The 14,033-nt window shown below is 39.1% G+C and overlaps 1 protein-coding gene across 1 annotated transcript in view; it reads right to left on the bottom strand.

Moving 5' to 3' along the window:
• GRIN2A (glutamate ionotropic receptor NMDA type subunit 2A) overlaps window positions 1-14,033 on the bottom strand; it is a 180,937-nt gene that overhangs the window by 25,900 nt on the left and 141,004 nt on the right. Inside the window, exon 10 of the mRNA XM_059826317.1 lies at window positions 9,340-9,500. Coding sequence (XP_059682300.1) covers window positions 9,340-9,500 — 161 coding nt within the window. The remainder of the gene's footprint in view (window positions 1-9,339; window positions 9,501-14,033) is intronic.

Below are 14,033 nucleotides of genomic sequence, written 5' to 3'. Positions count from 1 at the left end.
AATTGATGCTTTAGTGAACAGATCTTCTGAAAAATGTGCCTAGATGGAACAGCAAATTTGAATGTTTTCATATCTCTGCAGTCTTTTGGCACAAATAGCAGTTGCCCAGTTGCAAACCAGCTTTTCAATTCCTAGCTTGGGTGACTACATTGTAACATCAATTGAAAATCATTCCCCTCAGAGTGCAATACCAAAATTAATATTATATTGAACACTGAAACAAATATTAGATTGAAGTCCAAAAGAAAGCATCATAATGTAAATTGAAATTAAGTTACCCCAGCCATCTGATGCCAAACTAAATGAAGCTATTGATTGCAGAAGTTTCCTGAATCCAGCCAACCAGGAGAGAAAATACTGAATGGGCCAAACTGTTTAGCAGAGATTTCTTTTTTACAGAATGCCAGGAAGAAAATCATTACTCACATTATTAGCTCCTTCAGATCGTTTTAAGGAAAGTGTATTTGTATTTGTACAATAATTTAGTACTTACTGTCAAAATTGATAGGGATAAATAGACATTCTGGAGCACGGCAAACATCTTGCTCTCCCAGGTAGCTTTGGATCTTTGTTCAGTGCTGTTTGACTTACAAGTTTCCCCAGAGGTATGTATGGTTAGGAATACTCATGCATGGGCAGTAGACCCTCACTGGCTTAGACTTAGGTCCTGATAATCTATGACACTAGTAAATAATAGATGCTTAAGGAGGAATAAAAGAAACGAGGCATGTATGGATGCTGTTGTCCCTGAATACATGTTCTTGGCTTCAGATGAATGGATATTTCATGAGCAACAGGCTGTATTAAGCCCCATCCTGTGTAACAGCTGCCAAATTATTCACCTTCCACCAATTCCTTCAGTTTCTTTCTGAGCTTATTTTAATTTTGGTATTTACAACGCCTCATCTCCAGAACATAACTATGCCAATTTAACTCCACAAATGCAATATTCTATCAGTCACTACTGAACTTTACAAAGGTCTGGTGCCAAACAGGGAAAAGACAGCGAGAGAGACACTAAGAGAAAGAGGAGAGAGCAAAGAGGAGAGACCGACTGACATTCACTTTTACTTAAACAAAAAAAGATATTAAGTGGTCTACAGCTGTGATTATTTCAACTTGTCAGCACTAAAGCGTACTACAGAACAACAGTTTCTGAAAGTATTTTATATCTATATTTCCACTCCAGCTAGAAGGCAGAAAGTATGCAGGCATAAAATATGATACTCCATACACAATTTACGGCAAAACTTGCCTGAACTCATCAGTGCTTCAGATGTGGTCTAGCTCGGTTTCAGATTTCATTTGACTGAGAAAATTAAAGTTCAGTTCAGCTTGTTTCTAAGGAGTTCCCATGGTCCTTCACACAGCTCGACTGAATTCTTTATTTTGCCTTTCAGACCAGCTGCAGAAAGGGATGCTTCTAAGCGTCAGCCTCCAAAACTGTCCAAAAGTTACATCCAGACAAATGATCTAGCGGGTGCCTTTGTACAGAAGTAGAACAATCCAGCATCTAGTTAAATCAGTCCTCTAAACTATTTTATATTCCTGACCACTAGTTATAAGTAGTGAATTACCTGAAATATTAATTTCTCATCTTATGACATACATTCACATTTTGGATTTATCACCCCCCTAAAGGAATGATCACCTGGCACAATAATTTGCCCTTTCAGGGTCTGACAAAAATCTTTTAAAATAATGTCCTGTAGATCTGATGAAAATATGGACCGTAATTTTCTTAAACATTTCTCCTTAACAAAACAACATTAAGAGATACAAATTGGATTCATCACTCAGTACTTTCCTTTAAAAAAAAAGGCTAATTCCTATCTTAGATTATAAATTTTATTGTAGTTACAACAGATGCAGACTGAGGAAAATATTTTTCCAATCACATGTGAAGAAACGAGTTTCAGCTTCAGTAGTTTAAACTGGTGAATTTTGAGTATCCCAGAAGATCTCTGAGGCTTTCCTATTCTGAAAGACACTTTGGAAGAGGAGAACATCATTCCCTCTTCATTAAGATCAGCACATACTTCAACTACAGGCTGCTGTTTCAGCAACATCTTAAAAATGTGACTGGAGCAAGGATCACCCATCTAAAAACTGGTTATTTCAGTTGCTGTGTTTGATTTTTTTAATCCTGTTTTTGAAGCTTGTGGAAAACAGAAAATGCAAGCAGGCTCAGACCAGAGCGCTTTGACGAGTAGGCCATGAGAAAGCAGGAAAACATCATGTTCGTAGAATGCTAGCTGGATATATAGGATTTGATGCGTTATTTTAAAGTACAGTTGCATAAAGCAGTGCTTGTGCTAAAGCTGTCTCCAGCACAGTTTTTCTCTTCATGTATCATAACAGGCATCCAGGAGGGTTGCAAGCAATGAATTATTACAGACTACAGATATCTCATGGTGCCCGCCGACCTTTCCCTTTCTCCCTCAAACACTCTTCAGAGTCAACCATCTCTGGTAGTTTCTTAAAAATTTGGTAAAAGAATCGCTATATGTACTGGACATTAAAAGTCTAAGAAAAGAGTGGATATTCTCAATTACAAATACTGTAAGCTGTTGTCAATCAGAAACAGTCAAAAAATATTGAGCCAGTAGATTAGAAGTTTAAAAATTTATGTCTGCTGAACATTTCTTTGAGTCCTGGTTGCAAGCTGTTACTACCTGCCCACAAGAATGATGAAGAACTTGTGCTTTTTATGAAAAATTAAAATATATCATTTTTCTCTCAAACAGGTAATTTCTCTCATAGCTTTCCCTCCTCTTTTCAGGTGAAAAGGTATGAACCACAGAAAGAATAACAACTAGAAAGTTTTTCCTTTGATGAAAATTTTGATGACAGTTTTTCTGCTAAAATAAATAGAAAATACTGCAAAAAATATTGAAAATGTTTTTGCATCCAAGTGGAGATGTCAGCTGGCTGCCTAAAAGACAAGTTTGGTTTGTTTTTGATTTTAGGCACACCACCACTTTAATTGACAGGCCTAATTAACGGAAGGACCTGCTGGGCACAATCTGAATTGTGTTCCAGCTGACAGAAACGGAGATGTTTGCCTCCTGGTTATGCCTGTGCCACGCTGCAGAAGCTGCCGGCGCAGCCCCTGACCGGTCTGTATCTGCTCAGCAAATAACAGAGCGTGCAAAGCTGTGAATTGGATACAATTTATAAGCACTGTAAGCACAACAAAAATCCAATTCAGGCCAATAAACTTAGAGAATGAGGGTTAAAAGGGCATGAGAGCCTTCTGGGGTCTTCTCTTGCACTTTGCCTGCTTAGTACCATTGGATTCTAAAAAAATATTAATAATCATATTGTTGTTTTCACATGGGAGAGTGTGCTTGCAGGGAGGAAATAACTTCTCATGCCACTCACACTCTTCAGTTAGACACTCGCAGGTGTTCTTTCTAGCATTATTATTTGTCATTAAAAAATGCTGAGGAATAGAATTATGACGTGTTCCTATCAAAGCGACCAGCAGCTCAGGACACGCCTGCAGGCCGACAGCATCTTCTCGGGGGACAGCTCAAATCTGATAATCCCCCGCACCCGAGGCCATGCCGAGGCGCCGGCAGTGCAGCCACGCTATCACCACGGCATTCTTTCCAAGTGGCTCCGTACTTCCGCCACTATGCCACAGATGACCAGGGAATAAGGTATTAAACTTGATGTGTATAAACTACCCAGCACAGCAGTCTTTAACAGGAAGGCAGATGGAGTCCCAAGCAAACTTTAGCATCAAATCCCTGAATATATGGTCACAGCTGTGGCTGTAACGAGAAACTGAAAACCACTCACGACAGCGAGGGGGTCTGCAGCTGCACAACAAGGGGCTGCTTGCCTGTGGAGCACAAGGGATTCATTACTGCAGTTTCCTTGAAACGAGTTACATTCTCAGCTTTTTGGAATGAAACTGCAATAAAGTCCTCACATCAATATGCTGCCATAACACAGCGTCAGTTAGACCATCTCTTTCTTGAAACAAGATATACACTGCGTGATACTCAGCTGCAGTCCTCACATTCAGGGAAATTAAGGAAGTGAAGAAAAAAATGAGATGGATTCATGAGTGACGGGCAACAGGCAAGTGAAAGTTTCCCATTTTATCTCTACAGCAAGAAGAGATTCTCCCAATTAAATTTTCTAATTTCAGCCATTAGCAGTTAAATCCCAGATGACATTCCAGTGTAGATGCGCTGGGGCAAAGGTGAGAACAAGAAATGCATTTCCAGTTTTTTGCCATTGCATTTTCTCCTCGTGACAGTTTTAGAGCAGCAGTACAGTCATACACGGAGAAACATCACATGCAAACTCAGCCCACACCAAAGAATTACAACAGGTGAGGTTGTTTTGCTTGCAAAAAGATAGCATTCTTTAATTATAACCTCTTCTGGAAAAATATAGCAAGGCAAACAGAAGCAAACAAACCCCAAGAGCCACTGTAAACATAACACAATAATTAACTACTTCCTATTTGAAGACTTATTCTCTCTTCAAGAAGCAAAATCAATAGGATCTGTCTCCCTGGTACAGAGGGTTCTAGAAATGTAGATTAATTAAACGCAGCATAGACAGAAATGCTTGCGATGCATTTTTAGAACTTTATTTGATCAATAAACATCTAAAGAACACAGAGGAGCGACCACAGCTCTAAAGAGCTGGACTTCACCCACCAAGAACCCATTAGCTAATGTCTTACAGACTTTACTCTTCTGAATAATGCTCAGGAAAATAACTGCCATTTCTGTTTTCATCAAGGAAAAGGAACACAAAACTCTGGAGAATCCCTGAGCTGCTCATTCCTGCCTAAAGAGCAATCTGAAGCTCTGCAGGCAGCACAGCACATGTGGTTCAGCTGATCCCTTACATGCATGAAATTTAGGGGAAAATACGGGTACAGTTTTTGACAAGCTTGTAAGATCATGATTACTTTCAGTACTAAATTGCATTGAAGGAGGGACAATATTTTGCCATTTTAAAAAATATTAAGTAATACTTCAATAACAAGATGCATGAATTTTGTTCCCTTTTAACAGGCCTGGTTGCAAACTGATACCTTTAATTAATAAATACAGAAAGTTCTGCCATTGTTCAAATGGTGTTTCAGCAGCTTTCTGAGAACTGTGTCTGTGAATCTCAGAACTGAGACACTCTTGACCAGAGGCAGATATTACTGAGACTTTATAGTTGGTTTTTTTTAATATTTTCAGAAACAAGGGTTTATTTCTTATCAAACAAAGGGGAAAAGCCAATATAGCCAATAAATTTGCCTTCACCATTGATAGCAACAAGCCTTCATGAATAAGTGCAATGAAACCTCCCTCCATGGGGATTCACCTGAAGGAGTAGGTATGATGTCAATGTCAGTCTAAAGCAAAAATCTCATTTCCATTTTGATTTGCAGCATTTCCCAGTTGATTCCTTTCTAGAATGGTCTTAAACATTTTCTATGCTAATTGAACAAGGTATGTCCAAGCTTATTGCCCATGTAGTGAAGTTGTTTGTTCTAATTAAAAAAAAAAAAGAACGAGAATGCTTTCCTTTTAAGTTAATTTTTGAAACACTATTAGCTTCACCTCTGAAAGATGAAAACAGAAAGGGGCTGGGTATTTTGTTCAAGGCTTCCCAGACACGGACATGTGCACACTCATCTCTGCATGTACAGCAATACTCCGACACGAGACCTATCTAACCCCTACACCAGACGAGGAAAATAAAGGCAGGAACACCATTTATTTTATACACATTTCTATTCTTATTTCTGCCCTTGAGATTTTTCCTGGCCACATTAGCGACTGGACTGAAGCAGCTGATTTTTCACTTCTTGTGAGAAAGCGAGACAAAAAACCCAGGGTTTTTTTAAATTTGTTTTCAGAATGAGAAAAGGGACATGAGCACATCTCCAACAAACGAGAAATCTTAGAGAAATCAGTGCATCTAAAGCTTTATGTTTTTCTACTTCCCACTTTCTCCCTCCAGTTCCACTCAATAACATTATGTATTAAACATCATGGTGTCAGAGACCAAGATGCTCTCAATATATCTCAAGAAGCTAATGCTAATTAAAGCTCATGAAAAGACTTAAGACTTTGAGATACAGCAAAACCAGATTGAACTGTGACAAGAGACTACTTGATAGTTTGATTCTATTTAGATGAGATGCCATATGTGTAGCATTATTCAATCATTAAGTATTGCCTGATTGCTGGTATTTTTTGCGCCACCTTAAAATTAGAATCAAAAACTACATATAAGGAATTAAAGGGGACTAAATCTTATGTCTTCAATTAAGCAAAAATAGTTTTAAAAGTGAGATTGGAAATACATACAGTTTATACAAACATTCTTCAGGAATAATACAGGTACTTTCTATTTTGACTCGCAGCAGCAGTTTTCAACCAATCTTTGCAAGTTCTTCCCAGGTCTATAGTCAATAACTCTATAATTACCAGGTAGTTCATCTTCAAAAAGCTGTGCAGAAGCAGCAAGCTTTACCATATGTAAGAAAAATTGCTTGTTGTATGCTAGCAACGATGAGGATGAAAAAAGAAAAAAGATAAAAGTACAGGAATAGCTTTGGCAAGAGATATAGATGAGAACAGACAAAATAGCTGTAATAAGGTAAGCAGAACATATACATACTGAAGAGGAAAATAGAAATTATATATTTGCTTGGAAGCAGAAACAGTCTGAGGGAGGAGAGACAGGTTATCCTCAAAAGAGCTGTAGCAACATAGGCTCCATGGGGCAAGATGTATTAAAAATGACGGGTTCAAGTGAAGTAGGGAAGGTGAAAGCTTGATCAAGTCTAGATAAGGATGAAAGGGCAAACTTTACACAAAAGAGAGAAACAGTCTCATCTCTCTCATTCAGGACACTTTTAGCTCCAGCGATCCCTGAGGTGTCGGCCACGGGAGCTGCGTCACATCCTCACCAAACATCTTAGCCAAAAGGAAGATCTGGGTGGGCTCAAGGTGCAAGTGACAGGTGAGGATGACAGCGCCTGATCGCTTTGGTCACCTAAATGAAACCATCTTTCTGGAGAGAAACCACGCTGAGGCAAAAAGAAGGTACAATCGTGGTGCCTGATCTGTAACCGAGTTTACTGCCCACAATTACTACAGTGATTAGGTCTTTGCACAGTTCTTGCTCTGCAGAAACTGAAGGCAGAAAATATGTAAGCCCAGTTGACGCTACTCTGCTGCTGGGATGTCCAAACCTGTGATCTAAGCAAACACAAAGTGACACTTCCATTGTAGGAAACTTCAGCAGCTGATGGCACGCTCTTTAATCCTTCTGCAGGTGCCTTCAGACAAAACACACAGGAGCACAGCTGTGTGTAGCAGTTACTTATATTGATCCGGAAAACACCACACATGGCAGCTTATTTGCACCATCTGCTGCAGAAATGTCAGTCAAGAGGAGCAAGGTAGGCACCTCGGGGTGTCCACACTGAGAAACCACTTAGAAGAGGAAAGAAACTCCAGCAGGGCAGGAGAAAAAAGTATCTATAAAAAATGAATAGCTTATGCTGTCAAAAGGACTAAAGGTTTTGAGGAAGAGCAGCAGCTGGCACAAGAGCAGCCAGCCTGAGTTTCAGTGAACATCCTGAACTCCCCTGAAGTCAGCAATCCCCCCCCACACACACTTTTTTCACACTTAAGTGACTGACAGGTGGCCTGATTTTAAAGCTAACAGCAGTTTTTCAGGGCTTTCAGTGGCACTAATGGTTGGAGAAAAGTACAAGGAATATACATCCCCTAAATAAACTATCCATCCAACTGAACAAGCCCTAGCAATGGCTGAAATTAAGGATAGCTTCTTCTTTAAAAATTCACAGCAGGAATGGTAGCATTCAGCTGACTATCTATAATGCATAATTTAGCTGTCACCCAGGAAATACAACTTGCACAGGCTCAGTCGGAGCAGGAGCTCTGCCTCCAGTGGGGAAGACCTCTGGTGAGGTTCATCCCATGTTATGTTACATGTCTATCTTAGGGACAAACTGTGCTTGAGAAATGGCAATTGAGAACGCCTAGAGAAATGACGACAGAGGGAGTCCAGACAGAAACATGGAGACAGCAGAGAAGGGAACAGTAGGAAGGACAACTTTTTAAAGAAGGGAACCTGCACTCTAAGGAAAGATTTGGGGACTTAAGGGTTTTTTGCAAAAGAAATATGTTACGATCCCCTACATGTTTGAGAGAAGGAGAGTAAAAATTAAAAGGGCAAGCAGGTCCCAAAAGAGGCCCAAAAGTAACAGCTTAATTTAGTATAGGAAGAAATGTGTCCTGTGTTCACCATAAATAACAGCAGGCAAGATGTGCCTTGAAACAGCGGCTAGAGGAGATGTACTTAAATCCACTATGGGTAACTTAGCCTTCTCACTTCAAAACAAAACAAACCTAAATGAACTGTATTGATAAAATGTGATTATTGCAATCCAGCATTATTAACAAAAATACACATGCTATTATTAAGCCTATATGTTTAGAAAAGATTACTAGAGCTAACACATTCCTGTCACCCAGATGAAGACTGATACAAGTAGTGAGTCACTCTCATACCTTTTGAGGATTAAGAATTCAGTCTCCTTGTCCAACCAGACAGAATGGGCTACTTCCGAGAGAAAAGGATGGATGGCACTCAAGTCTAAATCTTAGATCTTAAGGAAGAAGGACAATAATATTTGCCAGAATATTTACCAAGATTGACAGAAGCAGGATTAGATAGTAGATCTGAGACTATCTCACCTCGACAGATTTTACGAAGATCAAAGTCAATACTTAAGATGTGACAGTAGATGTACACGGCCATGCTAATTAGAGGTGGGAAGAAAATGTAAGAGTGGACCTAAAAACATACCAAAGGGATGGGAGGTTGAAAAGAAATAACAAGTAGTTGCACACTGGCCAGACAAACAAGCTTTGTCAGAAATTCACCCTGTGAAAGCACATTGCTAAGAGAGAGAGTTCTGCAAAGATAACGAGGGACTGTCCAAAACATCATGTCCTGTGTTGAGCCCCACCCAAATCCAGGTCCATCTGTATCATCTCTCTTTAAATTTGAGAAATACTACTTCTGCCCTTTGAATCTCTTTTACATAGGACATCAAAGCTTCCATGTAATTTTAAAATAGTCATACAAATCACAGGCAATCATTTTCCTTTCTGATATCTGTACAGTGCAGTTGGAAAAAAAAAAAAAGAGCCATGCACGACACAGCATGCCTGACCTCAGTCTGTTCAGTATCATGGTCAGTACAGACCAATATTTCTCAGTTTCTGCAAAGTCTACAGTATTCTTTAAAATCCATGGAAAAAAGCTTACCCAGTTTTCAAGCTGACCAAGGCATCTTCCACTCCTTTCTGATTATACTTCGTCATGTAAAGGTGCATATCAGGGTAGTTATTTCTGATATTCCTCTCTGTGCTTCCATTTGGGACCGTTCCAAATCGAAAAGGAGGTGAATAATCATACGGCCTTTGAAACTAGAGAGAAAAGGGAAAAGCAAAGTGTTTCAGGCATTCAAAATGTGAAGAAGGGCAATTTCAGGTTGAAAAAACCAGAAGTTGTATAAGCTGCCTCAAATTTCTTCTAGGAAAATGCTGTGGGTTAATTCAGCTCTATTATACCAGAAACTGTCTCTTCACACTGACTGAACTTACAGAAACACCCACATCCAAAGTAAAAACAGCTCAATTTTGCCACTCTAATGTGACTTTCTCCCATGCATTGTAATAGGGCAGGACAGCAGAACCAGAGAGATACTGGAAGATGTTCCTCAGCTGGCAACATCTCCCAAGAGAACCCAAACTACAAGCAGACACCCTGGTGAACAGCAATCAAAAGAAAACTATTTTGTTGATAGTCATTTCACACTTCCATCTCAGCTGAGACATTGTGGGTCCCCACACAAAGAAGGCAAAAGTATCATTTCCACCACTTGATAGGGAGCCTGATGCACTGCTCCCCGCGGGAGCGGGCGATTGCAGGAAGCTTTTGCGCAGGAGGGACAGGGTGAGGGCTGGCTTTCCTTCCACCACCGTGATTCAAGGGGAATAGAAGTTCTTGCATCTTCCCCAGGGGCACAGCAGCTACATCACTTGACATGAAAAGGGCTTCTGGAGCTCTCACACCTATAATCCTAGTCCCTATTTATTCCTACAATTTAAAACTACAAACCATTTGCTTGAGGGCATATAGGTTTACTCTGCAATTTCACCCTGTCTATCACTATTGCATCAGTACAGACAAACGAACCAGGGAATATCTGCAAAGGAATAGCAATAGCTCAGGGCACACTCAGGTTTCAGATTTGGAAATCATTCAGATAATCTCACATAAACTTTTGCTAACAGACCTGAAAATTTTATATGTGCCTTTTCAGTATCTCCCTTTAAATACCAAGGGAAACTTCAGGATTAAGTTAAAATGTCTACTTAAGAAATAAATGAAAAAGGCCACCCAAATTAGAGGAACTATTGGCTAATGAGGAAATTCAATTGAGCATTGGTAAAAGCAGTCACCCATGAATTCCACGGTAAAATGCACTCTGGTTTTATTGTTGAAGTTAGAAGAACAATCTATATACCCCGTGCTGCAAAAGACAGCTCATATTTATACAGATACTTCTTCCTTTGGGCTACATATGTAATACTTCTCTTTTTGAAGTTTGGTCTCAGGGCATCAAGAATTCCCAGGATCCAGTGCCAATTTGCAAAGAGAATACAAATAACTTTATACAAAAACTGGGAGTATTTTCAATTCCATCAGACCTTGACTGTGAAATTATTGCTGCAACAATATTTTCATGTTACAGAACTACAATTAAATGCTTCATTTTAATTAAGCGTATTTTGACAAAGCATAAAGGAATGAACTATTTTTCTCTATTCGTTTAGATAACAGATGTCTTACTTTTCTCATTTTCCCTTTTCACAGCTTTACTGTTTAAATTATTACTTTGCTACTACTTTACACATACTAATTGACCCATGCACTAAAATTACACTGTGTACTAGTCATGGTTCTTAGCCTATATCTGCTATCTCCTTTTTTGAATTTATTATGCAGAACTGAAATAAACCCTGCTCTTAAATATATGTCCAGAGATTCTACTGATATAGATGTAGCTTGTTATTAACTTTATTTAAATCCACAGATAATGAATCCCTGAAGTAGTGAGATGGCTTCCAATATCTCCTAATATCTGTATCGAATTTTCCAGTCAATAGAACTGGAAAAAATAATTAAAGAAACAACCTCGATTTCAAGACTTGCAAAAATTTCTGCTGCTCATACTGCTGACATTGTTTGGAAATTCAGCTATGGTGAGCATTCTGCAATTCCTAATCCTGGGGTATGGCAGGGAATTAGGGGAACAGGGAGATTGTGGTGGAGTATCCTGGTAATGTAGAAATGGAGTTTGGTTCTGAATATTCTCACTTTTCAACAGCATTCATATGCGTTTAAGATGTTGGGATGAGTTTCCTCCCATAGGAATAGCTGAAGGAATTTAGATATCTGTCCCAGATTGAACGTTCATGGAACACAAATATATTTCTGCAGGAGAGCAGAGATTGCTAAAAAGCACCAGTTCATACAAAGATCACAGGGATAACAAGCAGATTAATAGTTTCAAACACCATCCACAAACTGGAATTTCTTGGCACAAGACACCCAACCAATGAATTTTAACAGTCACAAGGAGATAATTTTTTTGAAACCATTGTCTGCTACTACTGCCTGCTCACAGACTACTTGTAAAGAAGAAAGAAAGGGTTTTAAATCTTTTTACTAATAGTGCAGTCATAGCTAAGGTGTATAAAGTTCTCATCAATAATTTTAAACTTATGTTCTATGAACTGACATGTCCTGGAGAAGCGTATAGGCTCTGTGATTACAGCAAAGACCTGTGTGGCAGGCATGAGACAAGAAAGAAAAAAGGATCCAGTCTCTACATGCACTCATTTTCCCTGAAGCCCTGTGGTGGGAAATAAAAATATCATGTCTGCTAAGAAGCAATTTTCTTCCTAGACATTTTCTGAAATGCTAATTTTTAAAAAATAATTAATAAAACCCTTAAATTGAATGCACAACCCACCTGCTTGAATCACAATTGTGGAGAGATCTGCTCTTACTCAGAAGAGTAATCAATTCGTTCTCATTTCCCCATGATCTGCCAGCTGCTGGAACTGTGGCACATGGCAACAAACGCCAATCTTTTGCTTTTATTTTCTTTAACCTATATGCCTTTGCAAAACTGACAATTTCATCAAGTCAGTAAAGTGATCTTTCACAAACACTAAATACTGACTTAATCTGAAGACTTGCATGCTTGCCTGAAAAGGCTGGTATTAGGAGCATTTGCTTGTTGTTGTTCCGGAGTAGTTTAAGGAACTGTGGAAAACATTACTATAACAGTAGAAAAGATTAAATATTCTCCACGCAGATTTCAACAGGAATTATGGCTGGTTTGGAGTGATAGAAAAACACCCGTATTTGAACTCTCTCCTTTCTTCTTTTACCAGATGGAAAACACTGACAATCTGATTTCGGATCTTTGAAAAATATAGCTATTAGCAATTCCGAGACTACTATTATAATCATCAGTTACTGAAATGCAGTCGATATCTATGCCTGCCAACCCTCAAAAAGTACTGTAAAGGTCTAATATTGAAGGGGAGAGATGGACCGGGGTAAGAGGGTGACCCGAACTACCGCATCATCCATGCTGCCTTTTGACCTCAGCCTGCTCTGTTTTCACACAGACATATCTCTAAGTAACTATAGAACTTGTGACACCTTGTTGTACAAAAATATAAAGCCAAAGTTACAAGAATTCTGTGAATCTTGCAAAAATAAGGAACCTGTAAATGGCATAATTAAGGCTTCCTATTAAGAGAATTATAGGGGCATAGGGGAATAAGAATAAGGGATTCCTATTGAAGAGAATCGCCTAGACCACATGCACATGGGGCATTCTTAAAATGTGACTGTGCGAAGGAATCACAGCTGACAAACGCTTTGCAAGACAATTCTATCCACTGCTATCTACTCTCCCTTAGTAATCTTGTCTCTCTTTCATTACATGAAAAAGGCATAAATGCTCTCAAAAGTAACAAGTGCTATGAATGCCAGCTTTGCTGGATACTTGTGGACTCATTTTCTGTACCTTTTTATGAACACAAAGCTTTTAAAAATTTTACATACACAAGAATGTCAAAATACAATTTTCTTCTCATTTTCTGAATCATTTGAATTTATGAACACCCACCCCTAGTAACTCCAGTACATGCTGTGCCATGTATTCCTGGGTGACACATAGATGACATGGCATTCGGAAATTCACAGAATCACAGCATCACTATGGTTGGTAAAGACCTGTAAGATCATCAAGTCCAACCATCAACCAGCACCACCATGCCCACTAAACCATGTCCCACAATGCCATGTCCACACATTCCTTGAACACCTTGAACATTATGAAGGTTGAAGAAACTATCAAGAGGTCTTAAAGCGAAGAAGGGTAAATGGCACATTATCGTGTGTTCAGCAAACCCGGTGAACCAGATGCTAGAGTGTAACACATTTCCTGAATGGGTAGATACTGAATGCTGAGGGTCAGGGGTGACTGCTCAGAGAGAGAAGAGTTTTTTCCTGACTTCTCTTCTCTATAGTCTGTCACATACGGAGCTGGACTGAGAAACCCAGTATCTAATTGGGAATACTTCATTGCATTGACAATACAGCATTGACAAAAGAGCTTGACTCTTCAGTTGCGGCAGTAGGAAAAAAGGGGAGAGGCAAATAGTAAACTAATTTACATACCCAGAAGGTTTTTCAAAAACTTATTGAACTTCTAGATATTACTTATTTAAAATTAATTTTACCCATACTTCTGTCCCTTTTCACTGGCCTTTGCCTATTACTGCTTTGCTTGCAGCAAGGGTCAGAGTTCTCTGCTGAACAACAGTAAAATTGTTGCGAATTCCTGAACTGTTCTACTAACAACATTGCAG

The sequence above is a fragment of the Gavia stellata genome, chromosome 18 (genome assembly GCF_030936135.1).
Source record: "Gavia stellata isolate bGavSte3 chromosome 18, bGavSte3.hap2, whole genome shotgun sequence".
NCBI classification, from domain to species: Eukaryota; Metazoa; Chordata; class Aves; order Gaviiformes; family Gaviidae; genus Gavia; species Gavia stellata.
This window is presented reverse-complemented; position numbering and strand designations above follow the sequence as displayed.